We start from the raw sequence: 19769 nt of genomic DNA on the forward strand, positions 1-19769 counted from the left end.
GAGAAAGGCAGAAGGGAGATGACTACAGTTCACCACAGTCCATTTCTGGCTGAGTGTGGAGCTCCATCATGGCAGAGAGAGGCGGTGCTATGAACACTCTCTTGCCTCGACTCTCCCAAATGGGTTGTAATACATGGAAACAGATCTACCCCTATAAAGCAACCATGTTGGGCAGGGAGATGTTAAGTACAGGTGAATAGTGAGATCTCAGATGTCATGTTAACAAGTACCCAGATCCTCCCTATAGAGCAGCATGTTTGATAACCAAGTACAAGTAACTTAGAGATCATATGAAGAAATATTTAATTATACTGTAAGATTATTATGCACATAGAAGTAAATCTAAAATACATTTTTATGCATTACACAATGCCCTACCCACTTAACACTTCAGAAGACAGTAAGAAATCCATCAAATTGATTTTGCTTTTATTATATATATTTTTTTAAACTTTTTATTTATTTATTAGTTTTGATTTTTGGGCCACACCCGGCAGCACTCAGGAGTTACTCCTGGCTCTATGCTCAAAAATCGCTCCTGGCAGGCTTGAGGGCCGTATGGGATTCTGGGAATTGAATCTAGATTGGCCATGTGCAAGGCATACACCCTAATAATGTGCTATTGTTCCAGTTCTTGAATTTTCTTTTAAAGAAACAATTCAGTGTTTACTTCAGCAGCATATACACTCAAATTAAAATGATGCAGATCAGATTAGCATGGACCCTGTGCAAAGATGGCATGCAAGTCTATGAAGTGTCCTGTATATTTTACAGAATGACCTTTCTCATATGTGGAACTTAAAGACTCATTAAGGTAGCAACAAAGATATAAAGAAAAAGAGCAGGGGAACTGATCCAGTGTTTTCACTCTAAGATCATATTGAAACAAACTGACTACCTCTACTTAAATAAGCTTTAGCATTATTTTCTATTAAATGCTTAGTATCTCTAAGCTCATGGTGCATCTATATGTGTATTTACTTAAGTTTATTCAGCAGGTGTGCAAAATTCGAATAAATATGGTAGGTAACATGAGGTCCAAGATAAACTACTTCCTTTTTAACAAACACAAACTGTGAAGGTACAAGTAAGTTCAGAGAGTCCATAATAGGCGGGAGGAGGAGAAGGGATGGAAGGGAGAAGAAACAGACATCTAAAAGACTTCCATCTGAGCAGAGACTAGAAAGGATGACCTCAGGAAAGATAGAAAAAACTGTCACTAAGGGCACAGGTTGGGTTCAAATCCTTGGTTCCCCTGGGGTTACTATCTGTAGAAACTTGGTTCAATTCTTTGACTTCATGGAAATCGGTTTCTATAATTAAACATGGGAGAAATAATGTGTGCTACCTCATAAGTTGCTTGTGAGCTTGAAATGGCTGCAAAGAGAAGTGTCTGAAATGGTTTTTTTGATAGTGTTAACATAAGGCAGCATTTTATCACTATCAATGGAAAAACTGAACAAGCATAAGTATCAGAGATAAATTTTCATAAACTAAAAACATTCATACTGTTCACTTACTCGCATGCTGGACCTCCGTAACTTTTTGCGAACATCTCTTCGGATATCATTCACGGCAACAGACTCCAATTGCTGGTAACGTTGAATTTCCTGGTTTATGGTTCCTTCACTTGCACCTAATTTTCTGAATGCAAAACAAATATGATAATTAGTGTAAAGAAGTAACATACTCAGATGTACTTTTTACTTGATATTTCACTTGCCTGAATGGACAGGACCTAACCCTTCCATTTTTTGAAAACTCCTATCTGGCTGGCTGTAACCCTCTGACCTTTGGGCTGGTTTACCCATTTCTGAATCCAGAGTCTTTCTGGCAACTTCATGAAGTCTATGGTCCCCCTATGTAGAAAATAGCTTGCATGGAAAACTCCTAAAGGAATTTCAGTCCAGAGGACTGAAGTTCCAGGTAAGGTTTTAAGGAAAAAAAAAAAAAAGCCTCAAAATACAATGTGAGTTAACAGGAAAATGTGAACCATATTTCCAATATATACAATTACAATACATATTTTACATATATATATATGTGTGCATGTAATGTGTGCACATATAGTAGGTACTTGAAGGCAAAGATAACAAGTATAGGCATGAGTATTAGAAAGATATGGCATGACTGTCACCTTTAACAGGAAATAAAGTCTAGCAAGATGAGTATTTCATTTTATAAGAAAGCATTACTTCTAGTCATCTACTAACATATAAAGAAAAAGTTCTTTCCCTCACCCAAGTTCTAAACAACTGCTAAAGGCAGGCAAAAACCCCTGAGCTTAAACTCAGGTACAGATGTATTCAAACTCCAATTCTTTGAACCTTCTCAGACTCAACTTCTTGTTTGTATGGTTAAGACACTGCCTTCAGCATCACATAAAGATTGTGTAGAGATTACATGGCAGGTTCACAGCATGTATGTGGTGAGTGCTACATGTTTCCTCAGCATCACATAAAGATTGTATAGATTACACGCCAGGTTCACAGCATTATGCAGTGAGTGCTATATATGCTTCCCCCTCAAAAGTTTGTTAGAATTGATATTTCCAAGATATGTGCATGAAGAGATAGCAAATGTAATGCAGGTAATGCAGGTCCAGACTGTTCAGAAGTGGCAGATGTGAAGAGCACTAGACAAGGACTCCTCCAAGCCTAATCTAATCATGATTAACATATGATCTATGCAAAGTACTAAACTTCTCATGAGCATGGTGTTCTCATTTAGAAACTAACGAGGTTCTACCAGCCCAAATTGTTCCCTCCACATTTAAAATACTGAGTCTATTATTAGGAAATAATATATTAGAAATAAAAAGCATGGTACATACTTAAGATCATCTATGACTTTGGCCTGTTCATTCAGTTCTCTGATATCCACTATCCGCTTCATAATTTTTCTTCCTCTAAGTTCTCCTTGCTGGTTACAAGATGCTCCTTGTCTTCGATAATCAACAGCTTCCTGAAGAATCAAAAGCATGTCTATCAGCCCCATAATCAAATCTACTCTACCACAGTAATACCCTTCCAATCAATGGAAGCATGCAGAAATCAGAGCTTTCTCCACCAAGAAAGTGATCGGATTTCACCAGTGATTTAATCCCTTCATCTTCACAAGGAACCAGTTGCTACCTACGTTTCCCCATGAGTGAGCTCTGCATGCTTTCAAATGGGACTGGCTACCCTGAGAGGAGCCCCACATCTCTGGGTCACACAGATACTCTGCTGGAACAGAATAGCGCTGATGTGGGGGCGTCAGGCCTAGGAGGTGATTGACAAGTCGCTGCCCAAAGGTGAGTTTGTGGCCATCTCCACTTACAGAACTTCCATCTGAACTCTAGATGATAAACATGAACATTAATGGTTTTAAAATGTCTAAGAATAAAAATATTTCGTGATACAATAAAGAACAATTTTTAAAATAGAAATACTAAAAGGGAAAGCAAAGGCTGCCTTTCTTTTTTTTTTTTTTTTTTTAAACTATCTTGACCCTTTAGAATGTACAATCTAGGTGAAGAAACCTATTTTAAAAACAGATAATTTTGTATACATGAGCTTCGTCTTTGAGCTTCTATTTGTTTTCTGGGTGATCATACCCAGATGTGCTCAGGGCTGACTCCTGGCTTTGTACTCCAGCTCTGAAGTCACTCCTGGAAGCTCAGAGGATCATATAAGGTGTTGGGGATAGAACCACGTGTGCAAGTCAAATGCCCTACTGACTACAGCCCCTTACCTTCATTTCTAAACACTATCAGTGTGGTGTAATTCACATGCCCTAAAGTTACCATGTATGATCTACCAGTCAGATTTCATCAGTGTCACCAGCACCATCACACTTCCACCACCCCACTGCCTGTCCCATCCCCTCTACCTCAAGTCCTCCAGCCCTAGGTCAGTATAGTCTGCAGATCTGCCATCCCTGCTCTTACTGGTGGGACATGTCCTAGAAGTGAGATTCCTTCTGTCTAGCAAGTGCCATGATTCTTGCATTGCAGAGTCACTGTCAAGAAATGCAGACACAGAAAACCCACTGTTGTTCTCCTTCAGTTACTGGCCCAAAGGCAGAGTCACAGTCAGTGGAAAAAGGCCCAGGTGAGGCAGCCTGAGGGGCTAACTCACAGTGTGGACAGTGGGGGACATGGTGTCCACCTCATCCTCATCAGACAGGTCTGCAATGTTCACTGAGTTGAGGTCTGCGATGTCATCTACATCCTCCTCTCCAGTCAGAGTCGTGAGGGTGTGTCCCAGAGCATTGAGTCTTTTCCCAATGTTGGGGTCCATGTGGACGTCAATCCCACACATTTTCCACAGTACGTTCAAAGTCCAGGTTCCAGCACTGCTGCTTTCTGTTTGAACAAAGAGGCAACGTTGGGGCAGGTTTGGTAGAGATAAAGAACAATGGTAGCACATACCATTTCAGGGAACTCTGGTCCCCTGCCTCTTCCCCTCCCCTCCAGGTCTCCATTTTCCCTATGTCCTCCCTGGGAACTCCTCCCCAGCCAAACTCAGTGAAGTGACCAGTGTGGGTTTTGATCAGATGGTGCTGTAGGGCCCTTCCCTAGATCAAGAATATTTTGACTCTCTGCTGACTGAGGGTGAAGGGTGGTATGGCAGCTGTAGTACTTACTATAGTCTCTCTCTAGAGCAACCATTCCTGCCTCACCAAACCTTGCAGATACCTGCTGCTGAGTGGCCCTGGGATCTGAGGAGCGAGGTACAGTGTCTCTCTCAAATGCAGTGGTCCTGAGAGAGAGGTTGCTATGTGGCTCATTCTATTCATTTGCCTCCATCCCTACACTTTTCCTTCCCACAGGACTGTGGGCTCACCCAGACCTGGTAGCTCTGCCATGGATCGTGGGCCTTCAGGTTTTGGAGACTGCACGTGAGAGAAGGAGGGAGGTTGCTTCTGAGAGTAAGAAAGGATGTGTGCATCATACAGGGCTCTTAGCACCTCCCTGAATTGGACTGTATACTCTATCAAGCAATGCCCTTCACCTTAGCTGCTTTAGTCTTCTTTCTCAGGACAGTCTTCATTCCTTCATCATTACCTAAGGCCATGATGGCGAACCTATGGCACGTGAAGGCCTTGCAGCTGGCACTCGGTAAGATCCGAAATTAAGATATGCAGCGCATGCCACATAGTTTTTTAGATAATACAATCTTGTTATTAAGGTTTAATTGATGTGCTGGCACTTTTGAGGAAATTCTTTGGTTTTGTGCGGCAGTTTGGACACTCAAGCTCAAAAAGGTTAGCCATCACTGACCTAAGGAATGGCCCTGGGAAAGGGCTAGGATCTGCTTCCCTGCTGAAATCAATCACTGCCTTCCTCACTGCCCACCCAACATACTCCTAGATGTGGGGAGATTCACACAATTCTGCAGTCACGTAGACAAGTGTGACCAGATGCTGTGTTTGCTGAGCAATTGCTCCTGCACTCTCTGACTCAGCCATATCTCCCACTTTTAGCTAAGAACTTTATCTATCTTTTAAGTTCTCATTCAAATGCTGCAGCTTCAGAGATTTTTTTTATGATGGTAGGATCTTTTTAAATTTTAGAATTTTCTTTCCCTCTGATAAATTTTAATAGTGATCTCAGCTTTCTTGTGCTGAAGACACATTACAGTTTAATTATATTTCCAGATTATTGACTATATTATTAGAATTTAAATGTACTGAATAGAAGATATATCTTATTCATGTTTACCTTTCCAAAAATATATTACATTGTGTTATCTGTATATAAGCTGTATAATCAATAATTGCTGAACAGTTTCTAAATGTTGAGGTTAGCAGAAAAGTTGTTAAAAGGTAGTCTCACTGTGGTATGCAAGGGGTTGTTTCTATCTGACACCCATGGACACTTACCAGCTGCTGCCTGTCCCGTGGTCCTGGAACATACTTCATAGGTGCCATCTGGAACAACACCTGTGCAGAAGCACCCAAAACAGCTGTCAGTAAAAGTGGGTTTGAGCACTGGTTGTCCATACAAGTCATTACTTAGTTTATGAGGATCCACCCTTTGAACTAACGAGGGTGACTCTGGACAACGGAAAAAAATACTTCACATAGCAAACATTTCATTCCACAATTTTAGGAACCTAACAGCTTCATCTTTCTATTCTGCATGTGGATTCCTTATCTGAGCAGTAACATCTGGCCAACCCTAACACTCTAGTTTACACCATCATAATGAAGGAACTTTGAGAATGAAAATGCTGTAACATGATCTTTTGCTAATTAAGCAACATGAGGTTTCTTTCCCTCAGCCTTGTCTTTTCCTATATGGAACATTTGATGAGAAAGCACACTTAAGGTCATGACATCAGCATCCCAGGACATGGGCCTGGCCTCAGAAACCAACCGATTAATAGAAACACTGAATGCATGTCACTGACAACTTTTTTTCATAAAAAACGTAATTTAGGTCACTCAACACTTTGAAAGAGCATAGGCTATATACCATTTTCTAAATAACTGCCGAAATAAACTCTATAAAGTTACGCTTAAAAAAACCAAGTTTTCAGTCCTGGAGCGGTTGTGCAAGCAGTAAGGCATCTGTCTGCCCTGCCCACGCTAGCCTAGGACGGACCTTGGTTCGATCCCGCAGTGTCCCATATGGTCCCCAAGCCAGGAGCGATTTCTGAGCACATTACCAGGAGTAACCCCTGAGCATCACCGGGTGTGACCCAAAAACAAAAACAAAAAAAACTAAGTTTCCATCTAAATCTTATAGTACAAATGCCATAAGGAAATTCTTCTGGACTTCACTATGAACCCTAAAATGGTATTCAACTGTATCTCAAATCTGGGTTGTAAAATATTATGACTTATTTGAGGGAGAAAAGGACTATATTCAATGAAATGACAGAGGTAATACTGTAAACTCTAAATTACACTATCAAGTCATATAGTACCTACGCCTCACAATAAGTCATAAAATTCAATCTTGTTTTGGGTAAAAGACTGCATGCATATCTTAATTGTCAGGTTCATACATCAGAGCAAAACAAGAATGCTGAAATGAAGAAAAACCCTCTGAAATGTTAAAGGAGGGTAATAGGCTACAGAAAAAGGCAAGAAATCTCAGAATTTTTAATTTATAGAAGTGCAAAATTTATAAAATCAAATTAAAAAGACGGAACTACATTAAACTTAAACAAAATTTAACAATAAAATTAAATGAATAAAATAAATAAATAAAATTAATAAATATAAAACAAAAAAAGATGGAACAAAATTAAACTTAAAAACATTTCCCTGTTATATGAAGAAAAAGCAGCTGTATTTACAATACTCCCAATATAGAATATTGGCTATAACTGGATAAGTTACTAATCCTAAATCTCACAGGAAAGTAAAGACACTCACAGGCATTCATTACCAGATCCCCACGAATTTCTGGTTTCCAGTCATCCCATGATGTTTCAAAGCCATCAGCAAAACGGATGCAGAAATTCTTGAAATGCCCTTTACTGACCAGAGACTCTGAAGAACAAGCAGTGATGAGGGTACTCTCAATGGTCAGCACCAATGCAGAGCCAGTGTCCAGGTCCCCAGTGTGGCTGCACTGCAGAGACAAAGAAACGCAAACAAGAAACTGTTAAACACATGAGTCCTCACAGGTTCAAACCCCACCCCTGCACAAAAAAAAAAAAAAAAAGGTTCCCCTCAAGACTGTAGTGTTACATCATGGTAATATCTTAAGAGATTTGTGTTGAATTATGAGTAAGTAATAGGTGAAGTGGTTCATTCTTCTATTCACTACATACATGCCAGTCAGACTCAGTCCCTCGACAACAGTGTGGCTCTTTTCTATGTGTACAAAGGCAGCTAGCAGGAAGGTCTGGCTCTCACACAAGGGCCTACCTGAGCAGTGTTGGTGATGGGCAGGCAGATCCCCAGGTCATTTACTGTGAGCTGCAGGAAGAGAGTCCCAAATGCCTGGGCTGATGTCTGCTGGATGCCGGGTAACATGTCCACTACTTCCTTTGTAGCCATGTGAATATCTTTGTGTAAAGCCATTCGCTGTTCATTCCAGTTATCATAGGCAGCCTTATAATTCAGCCAAAACAGCACAGCTTTGGATAGGGAGGGAAGAAAGAAAATAAAAATCAAAACGATCAAGTTATACAGCAAGAAAACCTCAAACCTCAGAAGTTGCAAAAGCCTATTGATTTACACAAATTAACCATGGCTCACTGTAGCATGTCATCAGAAAGTATCTACAGATAGTCTAGTAGACAGATAGAAAAATGTGGAAAGTGGGTAAATATATAATGGAGAAGGAAGATGAAATTTAGGTCTGTCTGTTCACTAGCAAAAAAAAAAAAAAAAGAAAAAAAAGAAATCTGCACGGTGGACACTAAGTCCCACTAACAGAGTCAGGTGCAGTCCTAGACCAGCAGGGATGATTTTGACTACTGCTGAATGTTTATGAAAGAGAGGTACAAAAAATTATGATATGAAAGAGAGATGACTTAGAAATAGGTCAAATACCTATCAGTCTGTAACAAGACAGAGCCCTGAATAAACCCTTCATATTTTATGGAAGTATAGGTGGAGAGGCCAGAGAAGAATCAAGTGCCACACAGTGAAATACAAGTTGCTGAAGCTGTTGCAAGGCTGGACACAGGGCAAATGAGTGTGGGAGGTGAGGGCAGGGGGAAATGTTCTAGATTTAATAAATACTTGTATAATGCTGTGTAAATTCTAGCTAACAGATCTTACAGCTAATCAATGCTTATTTAAGACTCACATGGATTGACAATGGTTTTTTTCATTGTCTCTAAAATGCCAATCTCATCTATTTACCAGGGCACATGGACTAGATCCATTCAACTTCTTTATTCTCATTTCACAGTGTTTTCAAGTTTGAATGTGGCTGCTCTAGTTTCAGAGTTCCATGGCAAACTCATATGTATTTACTTGTCTTACATATACTTTTTTAGTTCTTGCTCTACACTGTGTAGCTGCTTTAGGACTTGAGACAGAAAGGGCTATTCTATTAGTCATCTCTTCAGTATGAGTTCTAGTCAGAGCCCCCTGAATGCAAGGCACAGGACTACAGCTCCACCCTCTACTATTATCTCACCACTGTGATGTGCTCCTAGAGGGCAAGGGCCCTAGTTTCCCATATTTATATCTACTTCTAGTGTAAGTAAAATAGTTTTCTAAACCAAAAAACAGCTTCGCAATTAAAAATATGAAATCAGATTTTATCTCCACGTTAAAGGCAAATAACTATTTTATTTTAAAATAACCTTTATAAATGAAGAAAATAAGGAAAGTTTTTGGATGCTAACATTTCAAATTTAGGAGACATTTAGCTACATTTATATTGTTAAGTCATGATCCTTTCCATTGCTGTCAAAGATAGATCTCTATTCCATCTTACCTCTATCAAAGGCCACAGGCTGTGCATAAACAATTGGTCTATTTAAGGTAATAAGCACAGCCTCCCTATCTGAAGAACCACTGATTTCTTCTCGAAGGGCATTCCTTAGTCCAATTCTAGTTTTAAAATAGGCAACCTGATGAAAATCAGAACCAGCTTCCTCATAAACCTAAAATAAAAAGCTCAATTAGAGAAAGATAGGAAATACTTTAATTTAAAAGAACTAAGTTTTAATTCCATTAAAGATACGGTCCACCAAAAGAGCTTGTATATATTTTACTATATTTCATGCAAATGATAATGAGTGGAAATACAAGACATCATATATAAAAAGCTCACACAGGGTTTACTCTTGGCTTTATGCTGAGGGATCATTCCTGGCAAGGAAAGGGGAACCATATGGGTACCAGGGATTAAACCTGGGTTGGCTCTATGCAAGGCAAACGCCTACCCACTGTACTATTTCTACAGCCCTGAGATAGCATTCTTTTTTCTTTAATAATAATTTATTTAAGTACCATGATTATAAAAACGTTCGCTGGGTTTTAGTCATCGAATGTACACTACCCTTCAGCAGTGTAATTTTCCTGCAACCAATTTTCCTCTCCCACCTTCTGATTGTCTTCAAGACAGGCATTCTATTTCTTCCTATCTATCACTGTCATGGTAGTAGATGGTGCAGGTATTTCTCTAACTGTGCTCACCACTCTTGTGTAAGTTTCATATCATGGGCTGGTCCTTCTGACCCTATTGAGATTGCATTCTTTTTTTTTTTTTTTTTTTTTTTTTTTTGGTTTTTGGGTCACACCCGGCAGTGCTCAGGGGTTATTCCTGGCTCCAGACTCAGAAATTGCTCCTGGCAGGCATGGGGGACCATATGGGACGCCGGGATTCGAACCGATGACCTCCTGCATGAAAGGCAAACACCTTACCTCCATGCTATCTCTCCGGCCCCGAGATTGCATTCTTAAAGGCAATGGTGACGCATGTTTGACATAATGAGCTGCTGTCCTACCATTTTAAAAATAACTTTCTTAAAGTGACAAGAAACTTTCATTTAATCCTTTACTTTTCATTTATTTTTTTTATTCATTTCTTCACATAACCTTTAATATAGTCATTCAGTTTTGAAAGTAATTGAATTCTTTATTAATGGTTTTTCAAACCGAAGAAGAAAAAAATTAATGTCCATATTACAGAAAATAAGTCCCTAGTGAGCTCTCTGAAGTAGCTTTTTATGAATCTAATTGACACGTGTGTGTGTGTGTGTGTGTGTGTGTGTGTGTGTGTGTGTGTGTGTGTGTGTATGTGTACAATTGCATGATTTTGTTTCAGGGTTGTCTTTTTGGTAGTGTGAAAGACTGATTGTGCATATATTATTTAACTTTTTGTGGTTTGTCAAATGTACCACTATAAAGCAGGGTGACTAAAAGTGAGCATTGATAGTATAGCAGGTAGAGCACTTCCCTGCATATGAATAACCTGGTTCAATTCCCAGTATCTCATATGTTCCCCTGAACCTTACCAGGAGTAATACCTGAGTGCAGAGCAGGAGTAACCCTGAGCACCACTGAGAGGCCAATAAAACAAAACAAAACAACCGAGAAACAGTTTAAGAACTGACCAATCTTAGTTGTTGGTATTGAAATTTAAAAGATGCAGTGAATTTAGGAAAAATTATAAGCACATACTAATGAAACAATTGGGTTAATTTTTATGTGACTTCAGCTGTACCAAACCCAAAAGATATCACTTAAAATGGTCAATGAAATGCCAAGATAGAAGAGGTCTTCTTAAAAGAATTTTCATTAAACTTTACAATCAGAAATATTAATGTAGTAATAGTTGTACATACTTGATGTTTGACAATTTGTCCTAATGCCAGATTTAAATCCACCTGGCATTTTCCAAACAGTTTCAGATAGCTACTACTTCCTGGAGAAGCTTTAGTTTGAAGTCGGTTTGAAAGTTCCAGCTCAATCAATCCAGTTTCAAATCTCACTGCTCTCATTGAAGGAGTGGTGGCTGTTACTTGAATACCCTAGTAGAATAATGTAAGGAAGAAAAAGGATCCTGAATTAACAAATTAAGTCCACCTCAGGAAAATCTTCCCCAAAATGCAGAAAGTCATTTTTAAAATATGTACAGGATATAAAATATGCACGGAGATGACAGAAGTGGCAACAGTTTTCTATTTTCCACAAGAGTAGAATCATTTTAGCTATTAATTTAATTTCAGTGTTTGAATTCAAAGTCAAGAATGTTCATGGGTTTAATGCTATTTATAAGTTTTTTATAAGAATGATTTTAATCTTTAAGAAAACTATAGGAATTACTCCTGATTCTGTGCTCCAAGGTCACTCCTTGTGGAGCTCAGAGATCCATATGTGGCACCAACGATAGAAACAAGGTCAGCCATATGTAAGGAACTGCCTTGCCTTCTGTACTATCATTCTGGCCTAAAATATTCAAAATAGTAAGGTGTCTATTAAATACAATTAATAGGAGAGAGTACAAACTATTTCTTGCAATGTTAGTAATAACTAGACACAGCAGTATTTATTAGAAGCAGTCGGTTAATTAAATGGTTACATATGTATTATAAATACTATAGTTTTTCAAGAAGATAAGGTGGCTCTAAATGTTATGACATGGGGAGGTATCTAGGGTATGCATGTTTTTATGCATGCATACATAAACAATGAAGGTAAATCCTAAGGAAGAGTCAAAAACCTGAGAAAACATTTTTCTAGAGTGGATTGGATTATATTTCATTTCATTTTCTACATGGTTTATTTACATACATACACATTATTTTTATAACAAGTATGCACTAATTAATTTAAATATGTCTAGAAGTAACATTTACATGGTACCTTAAACTGCAAGTTCAAGGAATAAAGGAGAATTTTGGGCTTATCACCATCTGCTGTTCCATCATGTTCATTCCAAAGAGGAATGGGCTGCTCACCACCTAAAAGAGGTAAAATAATGCTTTCAAAGAATTGTAAAAACTTTGCATGTTAAAAAGAACTTGTCAAAATCTGACTCCAAACTATTCACCCAATATCCATCAGACAAGCAGCTAATATCTAAGATATACAAGGTACTTACAGAACTTAACAAGAAAAAAAATCTAACCCTATCAAAAAATGGGGAGAAGAAATGAACAATTTCTCAAAAGAAGAAATACAAATGGCCAAAAGGCACATAAAAATATTTCACATCGGGCCCGGAGAGATAGCACAGCGGCGTTTGCCTTGCAAGCAGCTGATCCAGGACCAAAGGTGGTTGGTTCGAATCCCGGTGTCCCATATGGTCCCCCGTGCCTGCCAGGAGCTATTTCTGAGCAGAGAGCCAGGAGTAACCCCTGAGCACCGCCAGGTGTGGCCCAAAAACAAACAAACAAAAAAAAATTCACATCATTAATTATCATGTATATGCAAATCAAAACAACAATGAGGTATCTCACGCCACAGATACTGGCACACATCACAAAGAACAAGAACAATAAGTGCTGGCAGGGATGTGAGGAGAAAGGAACTCTCATTCACTGCTGGTGAGAATGCTGTCTAGTCAAACCTTTATGGAAATCAATATGGAGATACCTCAAAAAACTGTAAATTGAACTCCAGCTATACCACTCCTAAGGATATACCCTAGGAACACAAAAATGCAATACAAAAATCCCTTCCTCACACCTATATTCATTGCAGCACTATTTATAATAGTCAGACTCTGGAAATAACCAAGATGTCATTCAACAGATGAATAGCTAAAAAAATTGTGGTACATAAACACAATGAAATATGCAGCCGTCAGGAGAGATGAAGGCATAAAATTTTCCTATACATAAATAGACATGGAAACTATTATGCTGAATGAAATAAGTCAGATGGAGAGAGAGACAAACAGAAGTCTCACTTATCTATGGGTTTTAAGGAAAATAAAAGACAGTATTGTAATAATGCCCAGAGATGTGGACCTGAAGGACCAGATCACGATATGAAGCTCACTTGGAGGAGGGGTGAGTGCAGTTAGAACACTAACAACTACCAAGAAAATGTTGAGTGAGAGAATTAAAATGCTTGGTTTTAATACAAGCAGAGGGTGTGGGTAGAGGGAGATGGGGTGCATTGGTGGTGGGAATATTGCACTGGTGAAGGGGAGTGTTCTTTTTTGTGATTAAAATCCAAATAAAGCTATGTTTGTAATAAAAAAAAAAAAAAGCCATAGGGTGGGAAAGCCAGGAAAGACAAACCATTTTTAGGAAGTTACTCCACAATTCTGTCTGTACCACATGATCAATTCTCATGCAAAGAATGCCTGGATGCCATGTAGACAATTGAAGTGATCCTCTGCTTTGCACCATAAGATACTAGCTCACCTGAAACTTTTTGTATCACTTCATTAACTTCTTTCATGAACACTTTCTGTACAAATACTAAATGGTTTAGAAGATCAGTTGTGAGGTTATGTTCAAAGGAGCCAACCTGTCAAACAAAGTAAGAATATTAGTGTCACAGTACTATTTATCTTTAATGTAACTTTGGCTCACTGAAACTCCTAAAATGAAAAATATTTGGAAAATAAATTACAAAACTTCATGCAACCTAATTTCAAACTAAATCTTTTAAGATAATCTTCCCTGCTTCGCCCGTTGTAGGGGACGGGCACACTTAGCAGTCCCTACTCAGTGCTCAGAGGGACTTACTATATGTGATGCTAAGATGTGAAATGGGGGGCCGGCGAGGTGATGCTAGAGGTAAGGTGTCTGCCTTGCAAGCGCTAGCCAAGGAAGGACCATGGTTTGATCCCCGGCGTCCCATATGGTCCCCCCAAGCCAGGGGCAATTCCTGAGCGCTTAGCCAGGAGTAGCCCCTGAGCAGCAAACGGGTGTGGCCCGAAAAACCAAAAAAAAAAAAAAAAAAAAGATGTGAAATGGGATAAGCAGGATGCAAGATAACCCATAACCCCTTATTATCTTTTTTGTTTGTGTTTTTTTTGGGGGCACACCCCATGATGCTCAGGGCTTACTGCTGACTATATACTCAGAAATTGCTCCTGACTTGGGGGATGATATGGGATGCCAGGGATCAAACCAAGGTCTGTCTGGGGTCAGCCACATGCAAAGCAGACACCCTACCTCTGTGCTATAGCTCTGGCTCCAATATATTATCTTTCTGATACAACAGTGATTATAAGTGACATGATCCAGTACTTTAAATATACTCCATCTCCTCAGGGTACTGCATTATCTGGTGGTACTAATATAGTATAGCCAAAATCTGTTGGTGCCCATGAAGCCTACAGATACTCTTCCATGAGCCTATTTGACACTCTTCCAAGGCAGACACTCTCAGTGAGTTTACTAGAATCTATACCCTAGGTTAAATACATGGAGTAAACTTACTGAACAAACTAACTAGAAAGCAGGTCCGAGTTAAAGTTCAGTGTGAACTACCCTTGTGAGGCAAATGCTTCATATGCTGATAAAAACTGAAGAGCGTAATGTAGAGTTAGCACTATTTTCTTTAATGAAAATGTATTTTTTCCCTTCAAACAGCTACATTAGCAAGCAATTGCCTAACAGGCCACATAAGACCTATTTTAAGAGATGCATAAATAGCATCATTAGAGTCTAAGGCACTGATTCTTGAGTTGGAAACACAAATGAAATTTGCTTGACATCTATCTTTTCAATAAATATAAGCCTTTTAGAACCATGTACACTCTTTTTTTTTGGTAGATGTTTATCTTTGTATACAGAAATCCCAACTCTTAGTGTGGTACTGAGTATGCAGAGCTTAAAGAGGCATATCAGACTTAAATATGCCCTAAGTGCTGTAAATACTTGAACAAAGAACCCTAACAGCATTATCATAGATGCTTTTGAGTCTAGAGAGTATCATTTTCTTTTTGTTGTTGTTTTTGGGGCAACACCCAGTGACGCTCAGGGGTTACTCCTGGCTATGCACTTAGAAATCGACCCTGGCTTTGGGGACCATATGGGATACCAGGATGAAACCCAGGTCTGTCCGTGTGCAAGGCAAACACCCTACCACTGTGCTATCTTTCTGGCCCCTAGAGAGTAGCATTTCTAACAATAGCTAGCACACTATTTGGGTAAGGTTGTGGTTGTTTGTTTTTTTGTTTGTTTGTGGGTGCTCAGAGATTACTCCTGGCTCTGCACGCAGAGGTCATTCCTAGCATGCTCAGGAGACCATACGGAATGACAGGGATTGAGCCTGAGTCTGTACATACAAAAGCCAAGTGTTCTACCCACTCCAGCTCCAAGGTTGTACTTGTCTCTGGCAAAGTGACCAAGGGAGGTATAAAGAGGACAAGGGGTTCTCCTGGGTGCTAGCTGGGGAGTAGGAGATTCAGAAAAATGACCTCATTTCATTCAGCTTTAATTTCTTCCTATTCAAATCAGGAAATTACAATCAGCCTGCTTACCACAAATCTAACAAAAATGTCTGCATCCAAAAATCATCCAAATGTCAATCTTGACATTTGTACAGATATGTATCTGTACAGATAATAAAGTGAGAAAATAGCGGCCGGAGCAGTGATGCAAGTGGTAGGACATTTGCCTTGCACGAGCTGACCTAGAACGGATCGTGATTCGATCCCTGGTGTCCCATGTGGTCCCCAAGCCAGGAGCAATTTCTGAGTGCATAGCCAGGAGTAACTCCTGAGCATCACTGGGTGTGGCATAATGATGGCTTTCAACTTCCCTCAGTAAAGAGATTAGTTTGTCATTCTGACTACTAATTTTACTTTCCTGAATGACCTGTAGATTTCTGTTGCTAATCAGAAAGATCTGCATGGCTTACTGTGACCTACAGAGCCATGAAAATACTGTGCCGGTAAATGGGAAACCCAAGTACAGAACATGAATTCACACAATATTCTCCCTCCCTAGCATGTTCAGATACAACTATCTGTAAGATAGTTCAGAGCAAGCATGTCTGAATATATACATCAGATACAGAACAGAATTCTGGGGGAAAATGATGTACTATATATTATATATCTATTAACATTATTATTATAACGTGTAATTACATATTAATATCATTTATTTATATTTTAATATTAATTTTAAATATTTAATATTAATTATTAATATTTAATGTTTATTTATATGTTTGATGTTTAGTAATATATATATATATTTATATATATATATATATAAACTTTTCTAAATAAGTAAACAGAAAGCATCCTCACCTCTGCCACACAGCGTAGGTAATTCCCCTGCAGATAGCACCCTTGTTTGGAAGGCAGCTCATCTATGCTCCACACCTGTTCTGAGCAGCTGTCATGTTCCTCCATGACATATTTCCCCGACATTGTCACAGGAGGAAGGTTGAGACTAGCAGAAGGAGGAATAGTAGACATATCGGTGGCAGAAACTTTAGAGGTAAAACGCAATCTGTGATTCGGGAGCTCAAATGTAAACCTGGTCTGTGCCCCTGTAAGAAACAAAACAAATCAAGGTGTTTAAATAATAAAAAACAAAAAACAACTATTCATGGTTTAAAAATATCCTAGCCAATAAGGATGAGAAGGGCACTTTAAAAAAAAAAAAGAAAAAAAAAGAAACAAAACAAAACTTTGACCTTCAGAGTAATGGGAATATATACTAAAAAAGGGTATGTAAGAGTTTTAGCTTTACTATATTGACCCTCAAAATTTATATTCACAATCTGGTACGTAGTTGTTTCAACAACTATAAATACACAACTTCCTTTTACTCAGGCCATTTTCCCATAGTATTCCTGAGGACACCAAGAATAGCAGAAGCCCAATTACAGCCAAGTTGTTCTTGCCCATTCTATACAGCCTGAAGTGTGATAATTTGTTCCTTTCCACCAACAAAACTTATGGGTAACTTAACAATAAGTAGCATCAGTAAAAGTCTGCTCCACTATCATGAAATAACACGTACCTATTTGGTATGATTTGGTAAGTTAGTTTTGGGGTCTGAATACAATAAAAAATTTCCACATAATAATAATTGTGTTCTCAGGTTTACTCACTAACACTGCAAACTCTAGGGAAGCTATTCCTGTTCTATTGCCACTCTGACCAAAAGCACTACTGAGTGCAAACATCAGTCAGAAAAGCTAGGCACGTTGGGGCCGGAGCAATAGCACAGAGAGGTAGGGTGTTTGCCTTGAACGTGGCTGACCTGGGATGGACCTGGGTTCGAACCTTGGCATCCTCTATAGTTCTCTGAGCACAGAGTCAGGGGCTCCGCAGGATGTGGCCCAATATCCCCTCCTCCCAAAAAATAAAAAGCTAAGATGGGCCACTATTACCTGTCTGCATTCAGCACAATATGTTTAGTCTACCTATTCAGAGCTTCCTAATCTGACACTACATTTCATTTTCATTTGCTGCTTCTGTTGACTCTGAAGTCAGATACTTAAACTAATGACCACGAGTTTCTTTTATTTTACTGTCAGCCCAGAATCTGAGATGTCTGTTTCTGGAACTGGAAATCTGGACCCTCCCTTTTAGAATGTGCTTTTGACTAAGATCTAATTCAGAAAAATCTCTCTCAAAAGAGAAAATCTGAAAGATCAGGGGTATAAAAAGGTATATGCAAATTGTTTGTATCATCTCTTTGCTCCAACCTAGGTTCAATTCTCAGCACCACACAATAACACAACTTAGGCACAACTCTGCACAACTCTGGAGCCCCCACAGCACCAGGGTGGCTGGATGATTCCCAGCATGGCAGCAACCATGCAGCATGGCAACCTCAGGCTTGGTCAACCAAAAATCATCTGAGAGGCCCCTGAACATCTCTTAGAGACCAAAAAGTACAAATGAAAGAATCAATTTGTTCTTTCCTCTAATTATAGCATATTTCTCAGACAACAAAATTATTGAGACTGAACCAATATTACCTGTCATGCCATGACTTCTCATCCTTCCCATCTTGTACTCTGCCTTCAGAGATGGCAACAAGGCAGCTCCGATGGCTACGCCGTCCAGCATGGCACTGAACTTCAGAACCATTGGCTTCTTCTCCAAGCCTTCAGGGAGCTGAGGAAACTCATTTGTTTCAACAGGAGTCTGATTAACACTTGTTGGGGTTTTTTCAGATGGCAGAGGAGTTGCAATATCTTCTTTTGCAGGCTGTGGGCTACAAAGCAAAAAGACAATTAGAATAGCTAACTTTTGTTTTTTGTTTTTTTGTTTTTTTTTTTGTTTTTTGGGCCACACCCGGTGATGCTCAGGGGTTACTCCTGGCTATGCGCTCAGAAATCGCTCCTGGCTTGGGGGGACCATATGGGACACCGGGGGATCGAACCGCAGTCCGTCCTAAGCTAGCGCTTGCAAGGCAGACACCTTACCTCTAGCACCACCTTCCCGGCCCAGAATAGCTAACTTTTAAGGCACAAAACCATGAGAGTGTTGGTGTTATTCTTCTCATGCTAGTGAACAAAGAAGCTAGGAAATATTGAGTCCAAGGCTAGAGGACCATCAGTCAAACTACTCGAGGATCATATTCTTAAATACTACATTCTGTCAACGCATTATTATAGGAAAAAGTCTTTGAGAGCAGTGAAAAGGCTAATGTGCAGGTTCTAGATTCCACAGTCCAATATGGATTAATGTTACATCAGGATTAACATCCATATTGGCAACTGGAAAGATCACTCTTTCCAGTTTTAGGACACTCAAAAGGCACAATGATGCTTTTTCACCTTAGACCAGGGGTCTCAAACTCTCGGTCCGCAGGCCATTTGCAGCCCTCCGTACAACATTTTGTGACCCTGCCCTAGAGGAATCTTTTTTGTTTTGTTTTGTTTTAGTTGTTTGGGTCACACCCCCCAATGTTCAAGGCTTACTACTGACTTTGCACTCAAGGATCACCCTGATTTTGCCTCCTGCTGCCCCCAGGTAAATTGAGTTTGAGACCCCTGCCTTAGATTTAAAAGTTGGGAGACATTATAAGACATATTTATCTTACGCTTCTCATGTTTGTTTTAGTTATTTGCATGCACGAGTTTTTTTTGTTTGTTTTTGGACCACAGTGATTCTCAGGGGTTACTCCTGACTATGTGCTCAGAAATCACTCCTGGCTTTGGGGGCCAAATGGGACACCAGGGGATCAAACCGCAGTCTGTCCTAAGCTAGCTTGCGCCACCTCTCCAGCCCCTCATGTATGAGTTTTGATGACCAGTATAGATAGAATCAAACTGTGTAGACCCAGCAACAAGGATGACAGACCCCAAGAACAGGTACAAGTGCTATGGAAAATAGATATGGCAAAGTCACACCTGCCCTAATCCTCATACATTAGTTAAGAGAGGGGATGCTCAAAGTACACATGGGGACACAGAGGGCT

At 39.5% G+C, this 19769-nt stretch overlaps 1 protein-coding gene and 1 non-coding gene across 2 annotated transcripts in view; one reads left to right on the plus strand and one right to left on the minus strand.

Moving 5' to 3' along the window:
- BLTP1 (bridge-like lipid transfer protein family member 1) overlaps positions 1–19769 on the minus strand; it is a 144109-nt gene that overhangs the window by 34874 nt on the left and 89466 nt on the right. Inside the window, exons 50-62 of the mRNA XM_049769935.1 lie at positions 18322–18560; positions 16634–16878; positions 13785–13890; positions 12274–12371; positions 11253–11438; positions 9398–9566; positions 7870–8081; positions 7372–7570; positions 5869–5928; positions 4122–4348; positions 3139–3339; positions 2834–2964; positions 1521–1644 (exon numbers count right to left, since the gene is read on the minus strand). Coding sequence (XP_049625892.1) covers positions 1521–1644; positions 2834–2964; positions 3139–3339; positions 4122–4348; positions 5869–5928; positions 7372–7570; positions 7870–8081; positions 9398–9566; positions 11253–11438; positions 12274–12371; positions 13785–13890; positions 16634–16878; positions 18322–18560 — 2197 coding nt within the window. The remainder of the gene's footprint in view (positions 1–1520; positions 1645–2833; positions 2965–3138; positions 3340–4121; positions 4349–5868; positions 5929–7371; positions 7571–7869; positions 8082–9397; positions 9567–11252; positions 11439–12273; positions 12372–13784; positions 13891–16633; positions 16879–18321; positions 18561–19769) is intronic.
- Positions 663–769, plus strand: LOC126004877 (U6 spliceosomal RNA). Its single transcript, XR_007494106.1, has one exon. It is a non-coding gene; the product is annotated as a U6 spliceosomal RNA (small nuclear RNA).

This window comes from Suncus etruscus, chromosome 3, assembly GCF_024139225.1.
Source record: "Suncus etruscus isolate mSunEtr1 chromosome 3, mSunEtr1.pri.cur, whole genome shotgun sequence".
Lineage (NCBI taxonomy): Eukaryota > Metazoa > Chordata > Mammalia > Eulipotyphla > Soricidae > Suncus > Suncus etruscus.